Raw genomic sequence first — 26,551 nt, forward strand, 5'->3', positions numbered from 1 at the left:
TTACAAGATAATACATGGCTTGGAAAGGGTGGACGCTAAGAAATTGTTTCCGTTAGGTGGGGGGACTAGGACCCGTGGGCACAGCCTTAAAATTAGAGGGGGTCAGTTCAGAACAGAAATGCGGAGACATTTCTTCAGCCAGAGAGTTGTGGGCCTGTGGAATTCATTGCCGCGGAGTGCAGTGGAGGCCGGGACGCTAAATGTCTTCAAGGTAGAGATTGATAAATTCTTGATGTCACAAGGAATTAAGGGCTACGGGAAGAATGCGGGTAAGTGGAGTTGAAATGCCCATCAGCCATGATTAATTGGCGGAGTGGACGCGATGGGCCGAATGGTCTTACTTCCACTCCTATGTCTTATGGTCTTATGAATTTGATATTAAGAGTTTAATTTCCCACAATTTCATCTGTCATCTTAATGAAATGTTCCTTTGGTAACAGCTGCTGGCTTGACAGTTGTCGTTCCCTAAAGCTTTGTTGATCACATGCAACTAGTCACAGAGGGCAAGAATGGGTGAAGAATATGAAAGTAAGGTTATCTGATGGACTTGCCAGAACTGTTACTAATTAATGGTTTGGTCAGGAATGTATGGAAGACCTTAAAGTTAAGTAAAGCAAAGCCTTTTTTTTCCAAAGGTATCAAATCTTGTGTGGTTGTAGTCAGTCCTGAAATTTTGCATTTTCATATACAAAATATAAATATTCATCCCCTCCTTTAGATTCGCATTGCTCTTTGCTTAGTCAATGTATACTGGAAAACTTTCCCCTTATGTTTGATATTGATAGGAAGCTGATTTTCAATTGAAATAAATTTTATATCGACATGTTTTCTGTCCTTGTTTTCAGCTTGTGTAACCATCTCCTGGAAAATCCTGATTATCCGAAGAAGAATTTAATTTTCTCACACAGCAGCAGTTTGCTTGAAAGTAATGAAGAGGTAACTTGGTTTGTCCTTGTTATTTCACATGGAACATCATTTTGCAAAATAACTGGCTTCAGTTATTTTGCTGTGCAGCATGCCTTGTCTACAGTCACAGAGGATAGGAGGACATGACACCACGAAATCCTAGCTTAGACTTTGTTTCAGGCATGAAGGACAAGCTGCAACAGCCCAGAGGTATCCCCGCCCCTTTGGAGCCTTCCTCTCCGCCACTTCTATCTGCTTCCATTCCTTCTCACAACCCCACTGCTTGTCTCATATATTTATTATCCCTTCTGACCTTCTGTCTCTGCTGAATGGTCTATACTTAGCAGAAGTCTTAGTTTTATCCCTCTTAATGAATTTGAGGCACAACATGACATGGAATTCTTGCCCTGCATTTGTGGCCATTTCTTTGGACTAGAGTACGCTCTCCATCCCACAGTCCCCTTTACCCACCTCCATCAAATTCCCTCCACCTGGATCCTTCCGTCTCATTCAGAATTTAAATTTATCAATTTCATTTCTAATTTCCACTCTGCCCTCATCTTCACCTGGTCCATCTCTTACACTCCCTTTTCTTCCTTGACATCTCTTTCCACTTCTGCGCAATGGCTGTGAAATAACTCCACAGAGATCAGTATCCTGACACCACATTGCCCTTTATTTACACGTGGAGAGTCCTTGACGATGATCCAGCTCCCTCAAAGTGAACAGGATGTCTGTCATTCCTGTTCATATCTTTTGGCTCCCTGATTGGGGCTATTAACCTGATCCAGTCAGGAAACTTTTATATTCTGTGAGATCCACCTGGCTACCCTGGTGACAGTCATTACACTGGCTAAACCTTGTCCACGACAGTGCCGCCATTTCTCACCCAAACTATGCATCCTTACACCCTGCTTCCTGTAAAAACTTGACTCCGTTCTCCCAGTTTTTTCATCTGTTGTATTTGTTCTCGTACTTTTTGCAGAGGATCCTCAGAAATGTCCAAATCTTTCCCCACCACCATAGTTGACAAAGACTTCTGAAACGTCAGACATCTCCTGCGCTTTGCCCTTCACCCCTTTTCTTCCTTCGCACAACAACGATAAAGTCCTCCTGGTGCTCACTTTCCACCTCAGTAGCATCCACATCTAAAGGATCATTTGCCTCCAGTGGGATGCCACCACCAGATATACATTCCTCTCCTACTCCTTGTCAGTATTCCACAGGTCCTGGTCCATACAGGGCACCCTGGTCTGAACCTCCTCCATTCCCAGCTCCTCCCCACATCCATACAGCACTTTCCCATGCAATCACAGAAAGTGTAAGACTTGCCTGTTCAGGTACACCTTCCAGATGAAGAAGAGATTTACCTGCACTTAGCTCACTCACTGTTCACAATGTGTTCTCCGCTACGCTGGGCAGGCAAAACATAGATTGAGCAACCGCTTTGAAGAACAGCTACGTTCTTTCTGCAGACATGACCCCGAGCTTCCAGTTGCCTGCCATTTTGCCACACCACTGTGTTCCCTGGCCAGTATTTCTATCTCAGACTTACTGCTGCACTCCACAAAGGCTCAGCACATGTTGGAAGAGCGGCATCTCGTGTTCCACTTGGGAACCCTGCAATCTTCAGGACTCAATAGAGGTCAATGATTTTAGAACCAGAGCATCACCTTCCATGTCCTTTACCCACATCTCAGGCCTTATGCCATGGGCTGCCTTCAGCACAACCAACCCATTGTCATGGTCCCATTAACAGTTCTTCTTTCTCCCTAGCTTAAAATTATCCATCACTTTGTATGCTGAACTGTCTGGCTTTCGAGCTCCACCTATCACTTGCTCCCCGTACCTCTCCTTGTCTTCATTTATACCACCTTTTCCTAGCTATCATTTGTTCTGGGGAAGGGTCGCTGGACCAGAGATGTTAAGTCTGCTTTTCCTCCACAGAACTGCAAGACCTGCTGTGTTTCTCAAACAGTTTTTGTTTTTGTGTGTAGTATACATCGTGCAAGTTATGGGAATTGTGGTAAGATATCTGTTAGCTTCTGCAGTCCAGAACTTCATATTGCATGTTCTTTGAGTTTATTTTTCCACTTATGAATGGTTTCCAGGGAAAAAGTAAAACATTTTTGCCAGCTTTGTTTTTAGGTATGAGATGCTTATCTGATCAGTTGTTATGTGCTAATGAATTTGTGCATGTGTATGTGTTCTGTACTGAACAGAAACCCAAAATGGACTTTTTTGACTTCTCGAAGCTTGCTCCTGTGAACCAGCAGTGTTTTCTTCAGGCTTCTGACCTCCTCATGGCAGATTTTAAAATGTTAAACAGTCAAGACATCAAATGGGCTTTACATGAGCTCAAGGGACACTATGCAATCACCCGCAAGGTTTGTATTATCAGGTGCTTATTTTCTCCTTTTCAGTTTTGTTTTAGTTACTGATTATTCATAATCATCTTAAATAAAGATCTATTCCAGTACTTATGTTATGTTGACATGTATTACTTACATGTTTGCGCGTGCACACACAACACTCAATGTTATGTTTTGCAACTTACTTACTCGAGATCAATGACACAGTTAAAGTTTGCTTATATAAGGAAATGAAAACTTGTGTAATCTAATATCAATAACCAGAAATGAGGCTACATTGATTGGAGATTTCAAGCTAACAGCTTCCTGAAGTTAACTCTCATAGAGTCATAGACGTCTACAGCATGGAAACAGGCCCTTTGACCTAATCCGTCCTTGCCACCCAGTTTTCACAAATAAACTAGTCCTATTTGCCTGCATTTGGTCCATATCCCTCCATACCTATCCCATCCAAGTACCTGTCTAAATGTTTCTTAAATGAAGAAATTGTACTTGCTTCTGCCACTACCTCTTTAGAGACAAAAAAAAGCAGATACTGGACTCCAAAGTAGACAAGCAGGAGGCTGGAAGATCAGCAGGTGGAGAAATCAACATTTCGGGTGTAACCCTTCTTCAGGACTGGGGTTGGGTGTAAGGGGAGCTGCAGGTAAAGGGGCTTGGGGGGGGTGGGGGTAGTGAAATAGTGATAAGAGAAAACTAGTAGAAGGAAGGAATCAATCCAGTTGATAGCTGGAAGGAAGGTTGATAAGAGGAATGGAAGGGAGGGGGTGGGTTTGGAAAGGGAGGTTATTTGAAATTGGAGAACTCAATGTTGAGTCTACCGGGCTGTAGGCTGCCTCGGCGGAAGATGGGGTGTTGTTCCTCAAATTTGCGGTTTGATTCGCTGTGGCAATGGAGGAGGCCAAGGATGGTCATATTGGAGAGGAAGTGGGAAGGGAAATTAAAATGGGAGGAGACTGGGATGTCAAGTCGGTCTTTCATCTTTCTTTGAATCATAGAATCCCGACAGTATGGAAACAGGCCCTTCAGCCCAGCAAGTCCACACTGACCCTCTGAAGAATATCCTACCCAGACCCATTCCCCTACCCTATTACTCTACATTTACCCCAGACTCGTACACCTAACTAACTATGGGCAATTTAGCATGGCCAATTCACCTGACCTGCACATCTTTGTTCTGCAAGAGGAAACCGTAGCACCTGGAGGAAACTCACATCGACACAGGGAGAATGTGCAAACTCCACACAGATAGTTGTCCGAGGCTGGAGTGGTTGTTTGGGAGAGTGGCACGAACCAAGGATTGGTGAAGGGAACAGTCCTCGCAGAAGGCAGAGAGGGGTGGGAGGGGAAGGTTTTCTTGGTGGAATCTAGTTGGAGTTGGCGCAAGTGTTCAAGGATGATGGAGACTAGAGACTGGTGGAGTGGTAGGTGAGAACAAGAGGATCCTGTCTTTATGACATTTGGTGGAGGGAGTTAGAGTAGTGAATTTGGGGAATGGAGATGATGCAGTGGAGAGCTGTCTGGATGACAGAGTGGGGAAAAGCACATTGTTCAAAATAAGTGGGCATCTGGGATATTTGGGAGTGGAATGTCTCCTCCTCCAAGCAGATGCCTGGGTGACAGGGAGGAAATGAATGTTGTCTCCCCACCAACTTTTCTGAACCCTTAGGTACCTTCCCCTGCAACTGTAAAAGATGCAAAACCTGCCAGCACACCACCCCCCTCACCTCTATCCAGGGCCACAAACAGCCCTTCCAAATGATACGGAGGCTCACATGCCTCTCCTCCAACCTAGTTTACTGCATTAGGCGCTCTTGACGTGGTCTTCTCGACATCAGGGAGACCAAACGTAAACTTAGGGAACGGTTTGCTAAGCATCTCGGCCAGACCCACAGGGGCCAACCTGATCTCCCAGTTACAGCCCATTTTAATTCCCGTTCCCACTCCCTTTCCGACATGACTATTCTCTATCTCCTCCATTGCCATAGCGAATCAGACCACAAGTTGGAGGAGCAGCACCTCATTGTCCGCCTGGGTAGCCTACAGCCCAAAGGACTCAACATTGAGTTCTCAAATTTCACATAATCTCCATTCTTGTCCCCGACTTCCTTCTCAGACCCTCCCCCTCCCTTCCATTCCTCTACCCTTCCTTTCAGCTACCAACTGGATTCATTCCTTCCATCGACAAGCCAGGTCATTTCCTGTACTTGTGTTTACCTATCCCCACCTCATCAAACCCTCCACTCCCCAATCTGCTGTTTCCCCTTACACCCTCTCCCAGTCCTGAAGAAGGGTTACACTTGAAAAGTTGACTTCTCCACCTCCTGATGCTGCCTGTCTTGCTGTGTTCTTCCAGCCTCCTGCTTGTCCACAACTACCTCTGGCAGCCTGTTCCAGATACTCAGTACCCTCTGTGTGGAAAAAAAAATTGCCCCTCCTATATCTCTTCCCCTCTTGCCTTAAACATGTGCCCTTTACTTTTGGACTCCCTTACCTACCATGGGGAGAAACTGTTGCTTATCTACCTCATCTATGCCTGTCATGATTTTATAGACCTCCATAAGATCACCCCTCAGAGATTATAAGTCCCAATCTCTGCTTTTAACTCGAATCTTCTAGTCCAGGTAGCATCCTCATAATTTTTTTCTTCTATAGTAGGGCGACCTATTATAGAATTGCACATCGCACTCAAATGTGACCTCATCAATGTTTTGTACAGCTGCAACAAGATGTCCCAGCTCCTACAGTTAATGCTCTGACCAATAAAAGAAAGCGTGCCGAAAGCATTCTAGAATTTACCTAGCAATGTGATTTACATAAAAAGTTCTAAAATGCGTGGTGCGTAAATGTTTGTTCCTGATGTGTGTTGATTTTGTACAAATAATATATCTTATACAAAACAAGCAAAGGTCCTTTGAGCAAAATTGTCATTTTGCTGTCTTCCAGCTTTGCATATTGCATTAATCTCTAAATATAAACTTGCTTTTGTATTTTTTAAACTTCTTTGCTTTTATTTCATTTTGCTTTTAATTTAAATTTCAAAGCTAATTATTGCTCTGAATAAAATTCTTTTTCCGATTTGTGACCTATCATCAATATTACATAAATGCCACTGTGATTTAAGTAAGCTTAATTTTATTATTCAAAGACATTCATGCAGATGCATCAACAGACATAGGGTAAAAACCTTATGAATTCTTTCCATTCATAAAAGGAAATTGCACTTAAATAGCTAACTGTAGCAAAAGGAACTTCACTTTTTAAATTTTTTATGATTGCTTTTATTTTACGATTTATTTATTAACTACTTAGTTTGTGAATGATAAATCTGAGGACCAACTCTTTTTTTTTGTTCTATGAACTGTATACCATGTCTGTTGTTATAATTTTTTTTCCTGCTGTCTATTTTTAAGGCCTTATCAGATGCTATTAAGCAATGGCAGGAAAACTCGCCACAATCCAGTCAAAAAAAGAGCAGACGAAAAGAAATGAGCTCATCTAATTCAATCAGTTTCAAATTTGAACAAGGTAAGGAATGAAAATTGCTACTGTATGGAATGCCCATGCTTTAGGTCCTGAGTTTGGATTAATGTACCTTGAGATAGTCCAAATCAAATTTAGCCATAATTGTTTAAGTGCCTGTTGTTGTATTTAAATGATTTGGCTCCAATCCCATTTGTATTTCATTTCCGTAATTCAGGGAAAAAAAAGCTATCATCTTTTCTTGACACAAGCATGCAGAATGTTGGGGTCAGTGTTAACATATCCTATGTATTACACACAACATCCTGATTTTTTTAACCCATAAACATGTGCAACAAAATGTGATATTCATCTACGGCCTATTACTGAGTTTATTGACAGCCACATTTGAGGAACAGTTTGAATAACCAGAGATTATTTGCGTCTCTTGTCTTCCTTGTGAGATTCGCATTTGACTTGTTTGTTGAAAAATAAGGGGAACACTCTTGTTTAACAGTCCAGCAGAAACTGTCTGCTAACATATGCAAATGTGTCCTTTTATTGTGCTTGGCAACACTTGTGCTGCTGTGGATTCAGTTTTAATCCCATTTGTTGGGAACAGCTTAAAGTATTCCAGGACCAGCATTTTAATGAAAGCCAGATAGTGTTACCATAATATGTCTGATAATAGCATGAGTTTCTACCTCCAGTGAAGTTTCAAGTATTTCAGTGAGGCCTTAAGCATTTGTTTTGTGCGTCTTATTTGCTAAAAAACATTGAAGTGTAAAGTGGCCAACTGCAGAAGAATAAAAAGTTGGAAAACCAAAATAAATTTATATATCGGCTTGTCCAACAATTTGTACATGTTCACTTTTGCACTGTTGGAAATGATAGTGATTGGAAGCTTCTCATTCTGGCTGTTGTTGCAATTTTCTCAGGTGCCTTTAAAATAGAGAGACAGATGCGCTTTCTAGAAAACAAAAGACGACACTGGAGATCGTATGAGCGGGATGGCCTTCATCCTCTAGTGCGACAAGAACTGGAGTTCTTCCATCAGAAGATGAAAGAGATGGAAGAGGTGAATCATATGCTCAAGATGTACAGCAGTGAAAGTTCCAAAATTCTTAAACTTTATCTCAAGTGTATGTTTTAAAAATTTTGTGGGCAGGATCCTAATTTCTCCATATCTTATACCCAGGCACAAGGCATTGGTCTGTGTTGTGTTATTAATGCTGAGCAGAAAACCTTTTATTTCAGACAAAAAAGATTCTCCATTTGGGTTAAAGATATTCAAAAAAGATAGAGAAAGACAGTGGAATCCTGGTTGCATCGATTATTGAGAATAACATTGTATATAGAGAGAGAAATGCACAGTGTTTGAGTTTGATTTAGTGTCATACATAACAAGATACAGTGAAGATTGTTGTTTTATGTACTATCCATACAAATTGTACCATACAAAGTGCATCAGGGTAGCAACATAGAGTGCAGAATACAGTGTTGCAGCCGCAGAGAAGGTGCAGGGACAGCGATCAAAATTAACATTTGAGAGGTCTGTCAAGAGCCTGAAGCTGTTCTTGAATCAGTTTGTACACATATTCAAACTTGTATATTTTCTGTCCAATGGAAGAGTATAAAAGGGTGTGAGAGGGTCTTTGATTTTGTTAGTTGCTTTCTTGAGGCAACGGGAAGTGTAGGTGGAGTCAATGAATGGAAGGCTGGTTTGCATGATGGACTGGGCTGTGTTCACGACTCTGTGTAGAAATTCAGCACATCTGGCAATATCTGAGGAGACAGAAACAGTCTTGACTGTTCAAGACCGAGAGAGAGTCCTTTTCCTTTTTATTTTATTAGAGTTGAGAAATAGAAATCAATTCAGTGTACTCCATATGCTATCAGCTAGTTGGGGAAGGTGTCATAGTTTCAACGTATGTCTCTCATGTCCTTGCAAAAGCTATAGACTAATGATGATGGGATCTTTAGTTATCTCAATGTAACTGGAATGGTGACTGTGTGAAGGACTGAAGAGGAAAAAGGTTTCTGAACTATACTGAAGAGAGTTGTCTCCGCAGAGCAAGGGTGTCCTGCAAAGCAGTCACCAGTCTGTGACTGATCTCATCATTGTAGTGAGAATTATCTGGATAAGTTGAAGTTTGGTAGGCAAAACTTGAATGGGCCACCTTTAAAGTATATGCTTCATATATGGATCGGGTACATTCCCATGCGGTTGACAGTAGGACAAATCAAGACCCTGCACAATGCATGGCAAGAACAATAGTGAATAAGATGAAACAAAGATGATGTAAATAACAGATTGATAGGACGACTGACAGCCAGCCTGAACATAGAAATTTTAGAGGAAGAAATGACAGACAAATAGTATAAAAATAGAATTGCTACTAACAACAGGTTAGTAGCAATAGCATCTATTGTAGTCATGTTAATAGACGAGGAGTGGGGCTGATCAAGGAACAAAAGGAGGAAGAATTTGTGAAGGCAAAAGACATGGGAAGCGCTGTCCTGTGAGGTTGGAAAAGGCAGATACTCTTGCAACATTTGGGAAGCATCTGGATAAGCACTTAAAATGTCAGAGCCTGGTACACTGTAGAACAAGTGCAGATATGTAGGATTAGTGTAGTATGTTTATTGGTCAGCGTAGACCCGGTAGGCCAAAGGCCCTGTTTTTATGCTGTATGGTATATGACCTGCTTTTGGTGCATATTCAGTGCCTTACATCTGTTGTTACCAAGGAAGATAATGCAGTTTGGATCAGAGAGAAAGAGGAGACAGTTGAGATTCCAGATCAGCTAGAAATTGATCAAAAAGAATTATTTAAAGTTGATAAGTCACCAAGGCTGGTAGAATGCACCCAAAGGCAATAAGAGTAGGAAAGGAAGTACAAAGTTGCAGCAATAAATCCAATACCTATAGGCAAATCAGTTTACCTTTGGGCACGTGTGTAGAAGCTATAATTCGGGACAATATTAAGTTAATTACACCAGTGTGCAGTCTAATAAAGGAAAGCCAACAAGGATTGTTGAAAGCAAATTCATGTTGAATTGCCTTGACTTTGTTTTTTCACCTTGAGGATTGACGAGAGTAATGCACTTAAAATGGTATGTATGGACTTATAAATGATATTTAATAAAATTCTGCCCAGTCAGTTTGCCAGTTGTGCACACATGTGTAGACTCTGCAACAGTTCCTACAGGTTAGAGGGTAGCTAATGCATTACAACTATTTAAAAAGGGAGGTTGAGAGAAATCTGAATTATTGACCAGTGGGTCTGACATTGGTAGTGGGGGAAAATGCAACAGAGTGTTATCAAGGATTTTGTCACTGTACCACTGCATTCTAAGCGCACTATCAGACAGTCAGTATGGGCTTATAAAAGAAAAATCATGCTGGACAAATCTTCTAGAGTTTTTCAAGGGTAAAACTCGTGTTCGTCAGGGCAACTAGTAAATGTGATTTATTTGAACTTTCAGAAGGCTTTTGACAAAGTCCCACATAACAGATTAATGCGTAAACTTATTTGGGATTGGGGTTAGTATATTGAGATGGATAGAAAATTGGTTACCAGATAGGAAGCAAAGAGGGTCAAATCCAGTGGCCTAATGGATAAAGCAATGAGTTCCTAAACCAGGGATTGTGGGTTCAAATCCCATCTGTGGTGTTTGGTTTCTCTATCCATGCTGGTTGAGTGTCCTTTAAAAGGTAATAAATTAGTTAGACACGATTCCCCTTTCATGAAGCCATGTTAACTCAGCTTGGAATAGGTATTGAATTCCCAAATGTGTTGTTTATCACTTCCTTAATAATTGATTCCAACACATTTCCCTTTTTGAATAAGAGTGTCATATTGACAGTTTTCCAATCCTCCAGGACTTCAGTATCCAAGGTGTTTTGGAAAATTACAAACAATGCACCCACTATATCTGTGGCTACTTCTTTTCGGTTCCTCAGATGCAAGGACTTAACTGCTTTTAGCCTCATTGCTTTGTCTAATACTGCTTGTCTCGTAATTCTTCCCCCATATTCTTTAGTATAAATGGCATGTTCAAAGTATCTTCCACTGTAAAGACTGGTGCAAAATATCTGTTTAACTCCTCTACCATTTCCTTGTTCCCCATAACCATCTCCCCAGATTCATTTTCTAAGAGGCCAATTGTTCACTTTGACTTCTGTCAATTTATATTGGTGGGGTGGACAGCTAGCAGTAGTGCTAAGTGATGTAGGTTCTGAAATAAAAACAGATGAATGAGGTTCTCCATTAGGAAATGAGAGTTGGGTCGTAGGTTAAAGAGGAAAACAACTAAGATTATAATCACTCGATTCCTTCCAGTGTTACATGCTACTGAGTATAGGAATAGGAATATAGATCAGATGAACACATGGCTAAATAGATGATTTAGGAGGGAGGACTTTAGACTTCTGGATCATTTACTGCAAGTAGGTTTTCTGATGCAGCAGGCAGTGAAGCCAACTATATGTTGGCATTCATAGCTAGAAATTCCAGTACAGGACCAAGGATGTTTTGTTGCAATGATGCAGAGCATTGATGAGCCCACGCTTTGAATACTGTGTCAAGCTTTGGTCTCCTCATCTGAGGAAGGATGCAGTTGCTATAGAGGGAGTGCAGCAAAAGTTTACCAAATTGATCCCTGGAATGGCAAGACTGACGTGTGAGGTTGAGTAGGTTAGGATTGTATTTCAGAAAATTGGGAGGGTTGGATGCAGGAAGGATGTTCCAGATGGTTGAAGAGAGAGAGAAAAGCCTGTGGAATTCACACTCTCAGAAAGTGGCTGTGGTCAAAACACTGTTCTCAAGAAGGAGGTCGATGGAGGTCTTATGGCTAAAGAGATTAACACATATGGTGAGGAAGGCAAGGTTAGGATATTGAGCTCTGTAAGTAGCCGTGGCTGTATTGAATGATTGAAAAGGTTTGAGGGGCTAAATGACCTATTCCTCCACCTATCTTCTCTGTTGCTATAAAATAGCAAGCAACTAAGCAGTCATGCTAATTACTATGGAATCAAGTGGAAGTAGTCCGCCAAGCGATCTACCAGGCTGTGTCCAATGTAATGTTCCAATGAAACACAACACAGGCTTGTTTTCCATTTAGGAACTCCACTACAGCCTTGTGGCCTCAATATTGAATTCAGTAACTTCGTGAACACTCTGCATTATGTCTTACATTCTCTGCCTGCTGCCACTCTCAGCACACCCACACACAAACGCACAGTTGTCTTGTTTATTAGAAACAATCGTTCTCTCTGTCTGGTATCTTAATTTACAGGCTTCTCACTTTTTTTCCTCCACTATTAACAATTCTTTATCTTTTGCACTGAACCTTTTATTCCATTTGCGCTCTTACTCCGAAAAGTATTCAAAGCCACTTAATTTCTATGGCCTTTCCAATATGAAGAAGAGTCCTACCAGGACCAGCATTAACTCTGCTTCCTTCCACAAATCCTTTAGAACTACTGAGTTTTTCCAGCATTCTCTGTGTTTGCTTCAGATTTCCAACATTTTAAGTATTTTGCTTTTAGTCAAGTGTATGCTTATGTTTCTCAGGTCAGTGCAAGAGCCATTGCTGCTCTTGATCTATGTTACATTTAGACTCTGGGTACACAGCATCTCTTTGAAATTTGCAGTTGATGCAAACCTTGGAAGTACTCCTAACTGTAATGAGGATCGGAATTAACTTTGAGAGAACATAAACAGATTGGTCAAACAAGACACATGGCTGATGAAGTCTAATGCAGAAAATGTGAAGCTGAAGACTTGAGTATGAAGTATGAGGGGAATATGAATCTAATATGGATAAGATAACTTAAATGGTTCAGTCTAATGATGATGTGGGAACATTCAAATATTCATTTAACTGAAGGAGGCAGAACAGAGAGAAATGATCAAAAAGAAATGCTGGACCATAGACTTTGTAAATAGAGGAGTGTATAAAAGCAAAAAACGTTGTGATGAATCCTTGTGGAGCTCAAATTTGGCCTCACCTTGAATCTTGTCTCCATTTATGGTTACCACATTTCAGAAGAACTTTGGAAAAGATCCAGAATAGATTTATGGGAATGGTTCCAAGATTAGGGTCCTCTGTTGTATGGATGGTTTAGAAAGGTTGTGCTGTTCTACTTAGAATGTTGAGAGAAGATTTGACAAAGATACCTAAAGTGGCCAGGGCTGTGGAGTTTGCACGGGGATATTGTTTGCATTGGTAGAAGGGTCAAGGATCAGAGAATGACGATATAGGGTAAATGACTAATGAACAAAAAGTGACGTGAAGAAAATCTATTCTACATGTGTGGCTATGATCAGGAACACGTGTACGATTGTAGAGGAGACGGGTTCAGTCATGCCTTTGAAAAGGGAATTTAGACAGTGATCTGAATAGGAAATCTTTGCAGGGTTGTGGCGAAAGATCATGATGATGGTACTGAGTTGTACAGAGCTGGTGTTTACTCGATGTACCACATAGCTGTATACTGTGCTTTAATCGTTCTACCTTGTAACTTTTTGTTTGGTGAAACAGCTTCTATGTATATTGCATGCTCTTTATGCCAGCACACTTTAGCTTCAACAATATTTCAAATTCAAACTGCAGCATCTTTCACAATCTGCATGCAGTTGCATTTTTATTTTACATTTTACGTCTTCATGTGAAGCATTGTCTTATTTCATACCAATGACAATGGTACCAAGTAGAATTTCTTAACCAGTACTGATGGCAGCTGGACATTGTTTGCGGTGGTGTAATTAACTTTGAAAGAATTTTGCATGAGAATAGATGGGTTTAGCTTTGCAATCTGTAATCAATTGATCCTCTGCTCTGTGTTTTATTTACCTATTCCTTTTCTCATTCCACACTCTCTCATTTCATTTCCTTCTCAAGTTTTGCTTTCTATTATATATCCTGGTCTATGTTTTAATAGAGGTTTTAATGGATTTCTTCTGATATTTCATACAGTGAGTCAAAGGTTGTATGTTGTCTGACGTGGTTGGATGTGAAAGTGGAGGATAGCTTGGGAAAGCGCTCGTTTAAAAAAAAAATTAGATCTTTGTACCAAATTTAAATAATGTACAGTCCTGGAACTCGCTATTGGCATGAGTAACTGTGGTATTTTTGGGATTGATGATGTGAAAAGCAATTTGTGCAACCACTTAGAAAACAAAATAGCTGTTTGAAGAGTAAAATGCATCATGTAGGCTCCAACCCTTGAATTTATGATGAGTCAATAATTTCAAAATAGGATGATATTCTCCCTCAGGCAGAAGTCGCATGACACCAGGTTAGAGTGCCACAGGTTCATTTGAAATCACAGGTTTTCGGAGTGCTGCTCCATCAGGTGAAGTGACTTCACCTGATGAAGGACCAGCGCTCTGAAAGCTTGTGATTTCAAATAAACCTGTTGAACTATAACCTGGTGTCATATGATTTCTGACTTTGCCCACCCCAGTCCAACACTGGCACCTGCAAGTCATGACTCCTTCAGAAAATTTAGGAGAGAGAAAAGAAAAATCCTGAATGAGTTCATGCAAGGAGCAACTGAGTCAGAATCTGAAAATTCCCCTTCCTCTTGAATTTGTTGATCTTCATCCAGGCAGGGTATGGCTGCTGCAGCTAGTCTCAGTGCCTTGTGTCCAGTAAAGAGTAAATCTGTGAGAATTCCTATTCCAGATTTCTGTCCAGAGATTCCTGCTATGTGTGCCCATGTGAAGACAGGGTTAACTTTGAAATGCTGGCCTTATCTAACGTAACACATGAAAAAGTTGTTAAAATACTGGAAACTACCTGGGATCTATGAAACCACATCTCAGTAAAGAATCAGTGCCTTAAATGGAGATTGGGAAGTGATATAGCAGCACACCAAGAAAACCAAACTGTTAGGTGGTTTGCCAGTCACGTATGGAACCATGCTTATAATTCTCTTTCTTTTGCAGTATGCAGATTTTCAATTTGCTATGCAAATGAACGAAGAACAATATCAGAAGGTAAGTGCAAGTTGTATGGCATCTCAAGTCTCCACATTAGTTTCTAATTTCCAACTTGAGTAGCAGCAAACTTCATACTACCTTTAGAAGTGACCTTGATTTCTCCCAAAAGCTGAGAGACATCTGAATGTTCCATCATCTTAAAACATTGCTGCAACTCCTCTGTGATCTGATTTTTAAAACAGATGGGATTTGTTCTGCTGATCAGTTTGTTGAAAAAAGCCTGCTAGGAACCATCCAAGCATAGATTGTATCTTGAACTGCTGTAAATAAATGCAAACTTTTTGAATTTGTGTTTTTGCCTATCCTTAATTCTATTTCTTCGCTTCTATGTCAGTTTTGTACTCGACTGACTTTCTCTTTCCAGATGCCAATAGAGCTGTTGTGTATTTCCAGCATTTTGCTTTGAAATCTCGCACATTGTGAATATTTATCTTCAAGCTGGAATAGTATTCCTCTTTTGCCTTTTTCTCCCAAACTATTGTGGGCGTTTTATATATATACTGTCTGGATAGTTCATTACGTGGTTTGAATGATGTCATCTGATTCCACAAAGAAAATATGGAGTCCAGTATTGTATTACAAACTTCAGGAGCCATTAATAAAATTACATGGAAACCCATTTCTCAAGAACCATATGGAAATCTACAGTTCCAAAACTATAGGCAGGAAGCATGTGTGCAAATTGCCAACCATCATGCAGCCATAGCCAAGTCTTTGACCCGTTGTTTTCCATCCCTTGTGCAGCACTCTTCATTCTAGTGAAGCCCATAATACATATCCCTATATTCATAAGCATGGATGCTTCTGAATCTTTAGACCAAGGGTTAAAAAAAGTTTTTTGTTCAAATTAATAATTCTTGTAAACCATTCTTTTTAGGCATAAATTCTGTTAAAATGTTGTCCTTGGAATAGAGTTGCTGTTTTACAACTTTTCTATTAATTTCAGCAGATATTCCTAACTACTCTCCTGTCATTAGCCAATTATTACTTTAATGATTCAGATGCCCATGCACCCTTCATTTAATTCACCAGCATCAAAAGATAAAGCATGGCACTTCAAAACAAAATAATATGCGTTGTGCATCTTCATTTTTTTTCTACTTGAATCATACTTTGCTCAATTTTGAATCCACGCTGTAGGGATTCAGTTATTTTATGTATTAAATGGCTAAAGCTAACCTGACTGACTATCATTTCTGTCTGGTTCAGATAAGCCTACTTTTAGCTTAATCTTAAATACAACTTTAAAAGCACCCTTTGAATCTATCATTTTCTCTGTGAGGCTCTCAAAATGTGGATTGGTAAAACCGGGTATATTGTTGGAACTGTGCCTTGGGAAGGATCAGCAACAAGGTGGAATGATTGTCACAATCAATGTAACTACTGCAAATGAGAGAGCATGGTTTTAATTTATTGTCGCACTTCATCATTGCCTTCTATTCAGAATTGAGCAAGTTTTCATAGAATTGATTTTTCAAAAGTACACTTGGTTTGGAAATTTGTGGAAATAAATTACAAAGCATTGGGACTTGAACTTAGACAGTTTGCAATAAAATTCAGCTTATTCCCATGCAGCATGTTCTACTCAATGCTATTGAAATAGACTTAATTTTCACAAAGTGCATTCCTTGTCAGCTGTACAGCCTGAGGGCAAAATATTTCAAATTGGAAATTATAGAAGGTATAATAGATATAATGTTTTTCTGTATACAGCATGCTCCACTCTGAGGTGCCTCAATACATTTTCAATTTTCTTGATTTACAATGTTTATTCCTTATAAGGTGCACAGCCAAAAGGATTTTACAGTTTCTAGCAGCTCAGTTTACAAAGTCTCAAAGGCTTCAGGCAGTAGTTCTTCCCAGTTGTATCGCTGTGGCTGTCCCAAGCTTCAGTGTGTCCCTCAGCACATAGTTATGGACGTTGCTGAGTTGGTGATCCCCCAGGTACAGGAAGTTGAGATCAGATGTTGTCGGAAGTATCTGAAGAAAAGGCCCTTTCTCCCCACTCGCCAAGCTACATCTTGGTAATTGTAAGTGCTGGTGAGGAGGCCTTTTGCCATATAACTTTGACAGTCTGCTTGGGGCCATCTGGCAAGTCCTATACATCCTCTTCCCAAAGAGCATCAAGGACATTGCATGCTGATGATCACTGCCAGATGGTATGTGATTCATGGTGTTTTCTACCTAATATTGTCTGCGAGAGACTAGAGGAAAATTGCAGAATTATTTAAAACAGACTTGAAGTAATCCACTGTTTCAGTTTATTTTAAATTATTGGATTAGTTGAACTTGATAAAAAGTGAAATAAAATTTCATGTTGTCAAAAAATCCTGAATAGCAAATAAATCCATGATTGTTGCACACAGGATGGACAGCTGATTGAATGTGGCTGCTGTTATGGAGAATTTGCCTTTGAGGAGTTGACACAGTGCAGTGACGGTCACCTCTTCTGTAAAGAATGCCTCATAAAATATGCACAAGAGGCTGTGTTTGGAGCTGGCAAGGTAAAGTCTTAATTTAAAACGTGTCCTTTGATAAACTGAAGACTTGCGTCCTTGAGATTTAATTGTGTACGTAGAATAATAAGACCTGGATTCTGTCATCATCCACTACTTTTTTGACATTGTCTAGTTAAAGTTATTTCATTGTATAAGTTGTCTGAAGTTTGGCAGTAGCTTGCATACCAAAGAGTTAAAAAGACTTTTTTTTTGTTTGTTCTGTGCTAAATCTCTTACCATTGATCTGTATTTGTATGAATGGCAAGTTGAAAATGATGTGTATCAGAAGAAGCCAGGTTAGTTCGGGATTTTCAATTGACTAGTTGCTCCTGTGACAGTCCAATTAGCGCCTGGTCTGAAGGAAATGGGTTTTGGATGAGTATTATGTAAATATGGTCATCATGCAAATGAGAGAGTTCCAAGGGAAATTAATGATTGAAAAGTACAAAGTTGGTATTTGGAATGCCATAATGCATCCCTCTCATACAGTACAAAAAGGAAAATACAACAAGCTAAAACTTTCGATCATTAACCAAAAAACACAGGTTAAATGTTTCTTTGTGTTGAATTCTGGGTAAGCAGAAGGGAGTGCTTAAAGTGCCAGATGACAGACATTATTAAGAAACCAATCATGGTCAATTGGTTCAAATATTAGAATGGGATTGATGGAAGTCTGTTCCAGGATGATATTGTTACCTGTTGAAGCAAATAAATTTCACACAAACATCTGGTATTGGAGAAACAATCTGAAGTCCACCAGAATAGTTTTCTTATTTGTAATGCCATGACCAAACCAAATTTGAGAATCTGAGATTGGAGATAATATATGAAGGATGAGGGGTTCGGGAAAAACTATTTTTAAGGTATGGTGGAACACTGAGGAGTTGAGAAAAAAATACTGACAAGTGGGATTTAAATATCACTGGCTTCATGGTTTGTTCGTCTTGTGGCTTTCTATGTAATACAAAATTCTCGCTCAGAATGAGATAGTTGAAGATAATATCAAACACACCTGGAAGAGCATGAATTTGGAGCAGGAATGGGCCTGTTGGTTCTGATCTGCCATTCAAATAAGATCATTGCTGATCTAATTGAGCCTTCACTACGCATTCCTGACTCGCCTTGGATAACCTTTGACTTCTTTGTTTGTCAATATCTACCTCTAACTTCAAACAGGAATAGGCAATGACTTTGCTGTCTGGGCTGAGTGTTCCCAAAGACTCAGCCATCTGAGAAAAATATCGTCTCTGCCTTAAAGAGACTTTAAATTTATATTTAAATCTTAAATGATCATTAAATTTAATTATTCACTTAACATTTGTTTGTAATCAACTTTGTCTGATGTTGACAAGTTAATACATTTGGTAATTAATTTTTGGTGGCCAAACAGTTGCCTTTTGAATTTTTCAATGGATCATTGTGTCTAGTTTTCTTTTGTTTTCAGTCCCAGTTGTGTTGTATGGATAGCTCTTGTAGCTGCACGTTCCTCAACGGTGAACTGGAAAAGGTATTGCCAGAGAACATACTATGCAAATACTATGAACGTCAAGCAGAAGAGGCAGTTGCCACTGCATGTGCTGATGAGCTAGTACGGTTGGTATCTCATACACACATTCTGTACTTCTCAATTAACCAATTCTAGACCAATGTTGAACCAGCATGCAGCTTATTAGATAATGCCTTAAGGGTACACTAAAACGTGTTTAAATAGGTTGGTTTAGAAATAATTTATTAGTTACAATTGTGAGTTATTTGCTGGGATTGATCACTATTTATAAGTATTTCGAGCGATTGTTCGATGTAAAAATGGTGTTTATCTGAGCAATGTTAGGGTTCACTTTAAATAAAGAAGAAGAAAGACTTAATTGCAAAACATTTCCTACAATCTCAAGAACCTCAGAACTGACTTATAGCCAGTTAAGTTATTTTCAAGGGAAGTTGCTATTGTTATGAAGGAAATGAAGAAACCAGTTTGTGTAGAGCAATGTCCGACAAGCAGCTCTGTGATAATGACCAAGTGATCAGCTTTTAATGATATTGCTTGTGAGTTTAATTTTTTTCCAGGGCATCTCAGGTAATTTTCTGATCTTTAAATTTTTGTGTCTATGTACGGGAATACATGGGGTCTCAATTTGATGTCTGTCCTAAAGAGGACATCTTTAGAAGTTAAGCATTCCTCAGTAATGGAATGGGATGGCAGCCTTGTCTGTATGTTCTAGCCTCTGGAATACTGTCTGTGTTGAAGAATTATCTTTCACTAATGCTGACTTAAGACTTGACATAAATATTTACTTTTAAAATGCATTTAAACATGAAGTTGCTATACAAAGTGCATTATTTTAGCGTTTATCTTGTGTAGAAATAAGAAATCTTGGTGCGTTTATGTTTAGCTTTAGTGGTACAGCATGTGGAGTGCTGTCGACGGTCTCCACCATGGGGGTTCAACAAAGGTGCTCCCGATTAATTCTTAGAATGGAGAGACCTCTCCTATGAGAGGAAATTAAATAGAATGGACCTGTGTTTTCCAGAGTTAGGACAAGAGGGAATCTTTTTGAAGCTTAAAAATCTGTAGAGGCTTTGATGTGAAGAAGTTGTTTCTCTGGTTGCAGAGTCGAGGATTTGGGGCTGATTAGTTAGAACTGAGATGAGAAATTCACTCAATGTTGTGGAATTGTTTACCTCGGAGCTGTGAATGCTTACTGACTGACTTTATTAGCAATTTTGATCAATAGAGTTTTTTTTGACTCTGGGGGCATCAAGGGATAGGGGATATGAAAAGGTAGAGTTGAAGTAGAAGATTAGCTTTGATCTTATTTGAATGGCAGAGCAGGCTCCAGGGACTTGGAAGGCATTCTTCCAATCAGTTCTTAAAGTAGGAACTAAATTTAATATCCTAACCTTTTCCTTTTGCAATGTTCTTATTTCTGCTCCTGCCATGATTTTGAACCAGGCCATTTGTTGATGCACTAGTGGGATACTGTAAACAGGAAAGCTCGGCAAAACCCAGCTGTCAATCCGCATTGCAAGGTGCAGTTGCTTCAATGTCCTGCTCCACCTGGTGGTTTGAGTCAGAGCTAACAAAGCTGTTCCACTAAAACCAACAGAGTTTAGTCACAAATGCTGTAGACCCGAAGTTGAGTGTGCTCAATCATGGCTGACTGGGTTACCTTTATTCTGAATTTGGTAATTTACTGATTTCTTTAATACATCAACTTGTTACTGATACTACCAGTTTGTAAGCATCCATTTTATTGGATTTCCATGCTGTCAGTGGCATGTTCACTCGCATTAATTAAAATGATGCTGTCTTGTTATATTGCCACAATACTTATAGTCTTAAGGATTGGAAGAAGAACCCAATCTCCAAACGAAGCGCTGACAAAAAAAAATTATTTGCATCCAACTGAAATACATGAAGTATATTTGCCTGTCCTGATTTCTGTAGTCATTGTCCTTTAGAGGGTGCCATTCCATAGGTATAGAAATTCTTTTCCTTGCTTTGCTCACTTTTCCATTAATTACATGTGAGCCTGAACATTAATTGTCTGTGGGCTATTAAATCACATTGCAGCTAACATATAGATACAATTAAAAGTAGGGTACAGAAACAGAAGTTTACATTCATGCAGGAATTGATGGGGAGCAAGCTAGTCTGGAATACTGACATAGATCATCTGGGTAAAAAGCTTATTTCTGTTTTTTACATTGTGTAGCATTAGCTAGATCTTGCCTCAGCTGATTTCCAGGCATTCGAACAGTATCTAATTGGAGTTTCTCAATATTAAGTGGTACTTCTGATGCATGTTTTTCCCTCAATCAGTGAGGCATGATAGAGCCAGTTTTATTGCTCCAACTGCTGTCCTGTCTAAGATCAAAACAACACAAATAGTGAATTGAATTTGGGATGTATGTGGCTTAATGTTGTGGTAGACATTCCCTTTGCTCACTGGATAATTTATTAGCCTATATGAAGGGTATTTGCTAGTGTTGCAAGACTTTAATAGCTTTTTTTTGGTTCTTTGCTTGTTACAGATGTCCATTCTGCAACTTTCCAGCATTACTGGACAAAGATATTAATATGTTCAGCTGCCCCAATCCTCGCTGTCGAAAGGTAAGAATCTGCTCATTTTCTTTTCCCAAGTGTAGCTATTGGGAACTTGCCTTCAAGGAATTTGGTTGTTTGAAGTTTTTTGAAAATCTGACTTTAGACATTCATAGCTAAGCACCAAGCAACCGATTTGTGTTTATACAGAACATCTCCACCCAAGTTAAAGTACAATGGTGTATTAGATGTTGCAAGTCACCAATATGAAGCAACCAGATGCAACGATGAAAAATAGTAACTGTGATCTATAATTGCTTTTATACTTGGGCAAGCCTTGTCCTACTGTTGCTGTGGGTTTTGATGCCGTGTCTGAGAGAAATGTGGAGGTGCTAGTTATCTCCTTTTGCTCCTGATATACCACATTACAACTATCAGCTTTAATTAAAATAGTTATAGATTAATACTGTGAAACCACCAATTATTATACTTAGTGTGATTATATTGTTTTTCATAATTAGAGCTTTCCTCAAATTAAAGCCAGAGAGAACAATATGCTTTTAATGGTAACCTCTTAAATGCATATTGTGTTTGAAGTGCAGAGGTTGCCATTTTTCCAAATAAATTATCCATTGTAGACAGTTAATCTCCAATAAAGCACATTAAATGTCATGCAAATGAATGTAATACAATTGAATATTTTTAACACTGCAGTAGATAAACGTTGTCAAAAATCTATCAGAGGCCGATGGGAATGTACAGTTGAGGCCACAGTCCAATCAGCCTTCACTTTTTAGATTAGATTACTTAGTGTGGAAACAGGCCCTTTGGCCCAACAAGTCCACACCGACCCGCCGAAGCGCAACCCACCCATACCCCTACATTTACCCCTTACCTAACACTACGGGGCAATTTAGCATGGCCAATTCACCTGACCTGCACATCTTTGGACTGTGGGAGGAAACCGGAGCACCCGGAGGAAACCCACGCAGACACGGGGAGAATGTGCAAACCTCCACACAGTCAGTCGCCTGAGGCGGGAATTGAACCCGGGTCTCTGGCGCTGTGAGGCAGCAGTGCTAACCACTGTGCCATGGTGGAATGGTTTGAGGAGCCAAATGGCCTGCTCTTTCTAATTCACATGTTTTAATAAGGTGTTCGTAAAACTATATCAGTTAAAGAGAGGGAAAAATTCAGAAACTGAGAAAGGGTGCGGCTGGATTGGAACGTAGTTTCAAACTGTAGTTGGATATTTTGTATGAAAATTAACATCGGCGTCTGTGCTGGTTGATTGAGTTGTGGGGAGCTGTGGCAGATGCAAGGCACAGGTGAAGTAGATTTCCAAATGGTTTGGAATGATACACAAAAACTACCGCGGTATTAAACCTGGGAAATTAGTATCATTTGGTTCAATTATAAAACTGTAGAGGTTATCCCCTTGATTTCTAGGTGTGTTTCATTTTATTTCAAAAACAATAATCCAGATTGCGTCTGCACGCTGTCTAAAATCCACCCAGTCTGATAAAATCAGGAAGTTGGATTGCCTGAAGCAGAATAGAATTGTAATTGTAATAATAATCTTGCAAGTCTGGGAACATGTTTCTTTCCGATTCATAATTTGAGTTGGATTTATTTCCCGCTTTCACTGAGACAATTCGCATTGGTTAATACAAATTTTTTAGTTGTATTAGGTCATTAATGGTACAAGTAATGTTTTTGAGGCTCATAACAGACACTATCACTTAAGTTGTTTAAAGTTTGACTGAATGAACATGCTGCGTTTTGGTGAGATCTGTTTGTATATATTTTTTATGTTACTTTGTGGGTTTTTTTTCCCATTTCCTCCACCACATATTGAGGCACTTTGTGTCTTACTAGTAAAATTACTTCTGGAAGATGCATAAAGGTGCTTTGGGGTGACATACCTATGGTTAAAGGAGATATGGTTGTTGCTCAGCAACACTCGGATTTTCTGGATGGGAAAGAGAATCAACATGAAATATGGAACTTGACAGGTGGGGGGATCTGGTAGCTGATGCTCCACAGCGTGTAAGAATACTGGATTAAGAGATGTGAAAAATAAAATCACATTGCATCAAGTATATAGTGAGATGGCTTCCTTGTTTGGTTGGAGGCACTGGTCTGCAAGACCTGCGTTCGACTGCTAGTTTAGAACCACTTGTAAAGCAATGGATCTTCAAAAATCTCAGCAAAGTATAATAGAATTTCCACTAGGTGGTGCTGTAGGACTGCATTGAAGTGAAGTTTCTAACCTGAGAAATCTGTCTGGCTGAATGGAGAGTATGAGAATAGGATTGATAATACAGAGAAATTTTAAGTTTCTGGAAACTGTTTGCATTCTGCTTAAACGTGCTCCCTTCACTTTTTAGTAGAGGTGATACACTTCCACCTTTTAAAAAAAAATGACCATTTCTGGAGAAATGATCAACTCTTTTAAGTATGACATAATACCGCTGAGCCTAATTGTTACATGGTGATTGTGTAAGAAGTGAGGAGAAAAAGCCCAATAGGATTCTGTTTCATGTCTGGCCATACTGGTGGGTGCAATAGTTTGTCTTTTGAGGGCATGCTTTGAATTTTTATATACTTGCACTTTGCTTTTCGCTGTCAGCTGGGATACTGCATGTACCACTCCAAGATAATAGTGAACTATCCATCTCACAGCAAGTTGTTCTTTAATTAAATTGTTGGATGAGACGATAAGGAAAGTTGAAGGTCTACTTTCTGTGGATGGGGTTGGAGGAAGGGAAGTCTCAACTTAACATAATGGCAATTGAGATTATTCAGAGAAAATTGGAAAAAAAAGTCCTGTGATTCCATATTATTGAATTGTGTCCTAGAGCAAAATTATTTTTAAAAAGCAGATTGTCTAAATAGTGAGCAATTGTGTTGCACAGGGATCTGGGCGTCCTCACACTTTGAATCACAAAGGGTTAGTATGAGTATGCAGCAATATTTAAGAAAGCTTAATGGAATGTTATTTTATTACAGGGGGAATTGAGACACATTTCTGTGTGCTGTAAGCAGAGTCTTGGAATATTTTTAAGCCAGCCAGGGTTGGGTAGAATCTTAATGAGCAATATTTTGGTGTAGACAGGGATGTAGAGCAGTCCGATCAGTAATGATAGAATAGGCCCAAGTGGCCGAAGAGACTGCTCCTGCTTCTAATATATGCATTCTAATGTATATTAGTGTAAAAGAATTCTTTGAGTTGTATGTTTTGCTATGGCCCTCTCCACTCTCTGAAGTGATGTCTCCAGGTGTGAATAGAACAAACCTGGCATTGAATGTATTTTTTTTTGGACGATTGTGATAGAGGTATATTTTGATATCTTCTATGTTGGATGAACTGTAAAGAAAGATTTAAAGGCCTCGTATAAATTCTTGACATAATCTACTAAAAAAAAGTCACTGATCATTTGTTCTTGGCCTACTTCCAAACATCTAATTTATAAAGCAGTATCCATGGAATCCATTGTAGGGAAGTTATGCTGACCTAGTTAAATGTGCCAAGTACAAGTTTAGCCTTGGAATCTGTGGAATGGCAGAATGAAACGGAAACTGAAATGCAGGTTTTATTATACTTGGGGGAAGGGGAAGAAAAAGTCTTTCCTGTTCTTCAAGGAATGTATTTATAAGGACTTAACAGGGTGTTGTCTTTCACCTCCGTTGTCGCGGAATGTAAGGAAATTCTGGAGTTAAGTTAGCACTGTGTAATCAGAAGTGTTGACATTGATCAGAAGAGTGTTAATCCAAATTCAAGTTTACAGGCATTTAATTTCTTAAAATTGCTGAAGTAAGTTTAGAGTGCTGCCTTTGAAATCTGATGTTGAAATGCCATTGTCAGACTGCAGTCGACAAGGTCAGAAGTCACATGACACCAGGTTAAAGCCCAATAGGTTTAGTTGAAGTCGTGAGCTTTCAGAGCGCTGCTCCTTCAGGTGGAGTATGCACTTCACCTGACGAAGGGGCTATGCTCCAAAACCTTGTGATTTCAGATAAACATGCTGGACAAAACCTGGATTCATGTGATTTCTGACTTTAAAATCTGAGACATGCTAGTTGTTGTATGAGTACATGTTTCTAATTAGTGTTCTGTTTAGGATGTTCGCTGGCATAAATGCACTTGGGTTTTTCTTGAATCCACCCGTCATGTGCTTGCAGAAGTGCTAAAGTTTTTAAAAACAGTAGAGGCAATCCATAGTGGGATTTATGTACAGACCTCCTAACAGTGGTCAGGACCAGGGGCGCAACATGTACCGGGAAATAGAGAAGGCATGTCAGAAAGGCAAGGTCACAGTGATCATGGGAGACTTCAATATGCAGGTGGACTGGGTAAATAATGTTGCCGGTGGATTCAAAGAAAGGGAATTCATGGTGGAATGCTTACAGGATGGCTTTTTGGAACAGCTTGTCATGGAGCCCACAAGGGAGCAGGCTATTCTGGACCTAGTGCTATGTAATGAACCAAACTTTATAAAAGATCTTAAAGTAAGGGAACACTGAGGAAGCAGCGATCATATGGTAGAGTTCAGTCTGCAGTTTGAAAGAGAGAAGGCAAAATCGGATGTAATGGTGTTACAGTTAAATAAAGGTAATTATGAGGGCATGAGAGAGGAACTGACGAAAATCGACTGGAAGCAGAGCCTAGCAGGGAAGACAGTAGAGCAAAAATGGCAGGAGTTTGTGGGTAAAATTGAGGACACTGTATAGAGGTTCATCCCCAAGAAGAGACAGATTATCCGGGGAGGGATTAGACAGCCATGGCTGACAAAGGAAGTCAGGACATCTATCAAAGAAAAAGAGAGATCCTATAAAGTGGCCAAGAGCACTGGGAAATCAGAAGATTGGGAAGGCTACAAAAACAAACAGAGGATAACAAAGAGAGAAATAAGGAAGGAGAGGATCAAATATGAAGGTAGGCTAGCCAGTAATATTAGAAATGATAGTAAAAGTTTTTTGCAATACATAAGAAACAAACGACAGGCAAGAGTAGACATTGCGCCACTTCAAACTGATGCTGGAAGCCTAGTAATGGGAGATAAGGAAATAGCAGGAGAACTTAACAAGTACTTTGCATCAGTCTTCACAGCGGAAGACATGAGTAATATCCCAACAATGAAAGGCAGTTAGGTGGCTGAGTTGAATATGGTTGCCATTACAAAAGAGAAAGTGCTAGAAAACCTAAAAGGTCTTAAAATTGATAAATATCCTGGCCCTGATGGGCTATATCCTAGAG

General features: G+C 39.6%; 1 protein-coding gene across 1 annotated transcript in view; it reads left to right on the forward strand.

The window, feature by feature from the left end:
• Window positions 1-26,551, forward strand: part of rnf216 (ring finger protein 216) — a 230,293-nt gene that overhangs the window by 75,979 nt on the left and 127,763 nt on the right. The window contains exons 6-13 of the mRNA XM_043711263.1: window positions 846-936; window positions 3,129-3,293; window positions 6,692-6,806; window positions 7,679-7,818; window positions 14,698-14,748; window positions 17,118-17,255; window positions 18,694-18,842; window positions 21,282-21,360. Of these exons, the coding sequence (XP_043567198.1) occupies window positions 846-936; window positions 3,129-3,293; window positions 6,692-6,806; window positions 7,679-7,818; window positions 14,698-14,748; window positions 17,118-17,255; window positions 18,694-18,842; window positions 21,282-21,360 (928 nt within the window). The remainder of the gene's footprint in view (window positions 1-845; window positions 937-3,128; window positions 3,294-6,691; window positions 6,807-7,678; window positions 7,819-14,697; window positions 14,749-17,117; window positions 17,256-18,693; window positions 18,843-21,281; window positions 21,361-26,551) is intronic.

The sequence above is a fragment of the Chiloscyllium plagiosum genome, chromosome 21 (genome assembly GCF_004010195.1).
Source record: "Chiloscyllium plagiosum isolate BGI_BamShark_2017 chromosome 21, ASM401019v2, whole genome shotgun sequence".
Classification (NCBI taxonomy): Eukaryota; Metazoa; Chordata; class Chondrichthyes; order Orectolobiformes; family Hemiscylliidae; genus Chiloscyllium; species Chiloscyllium plagiosum.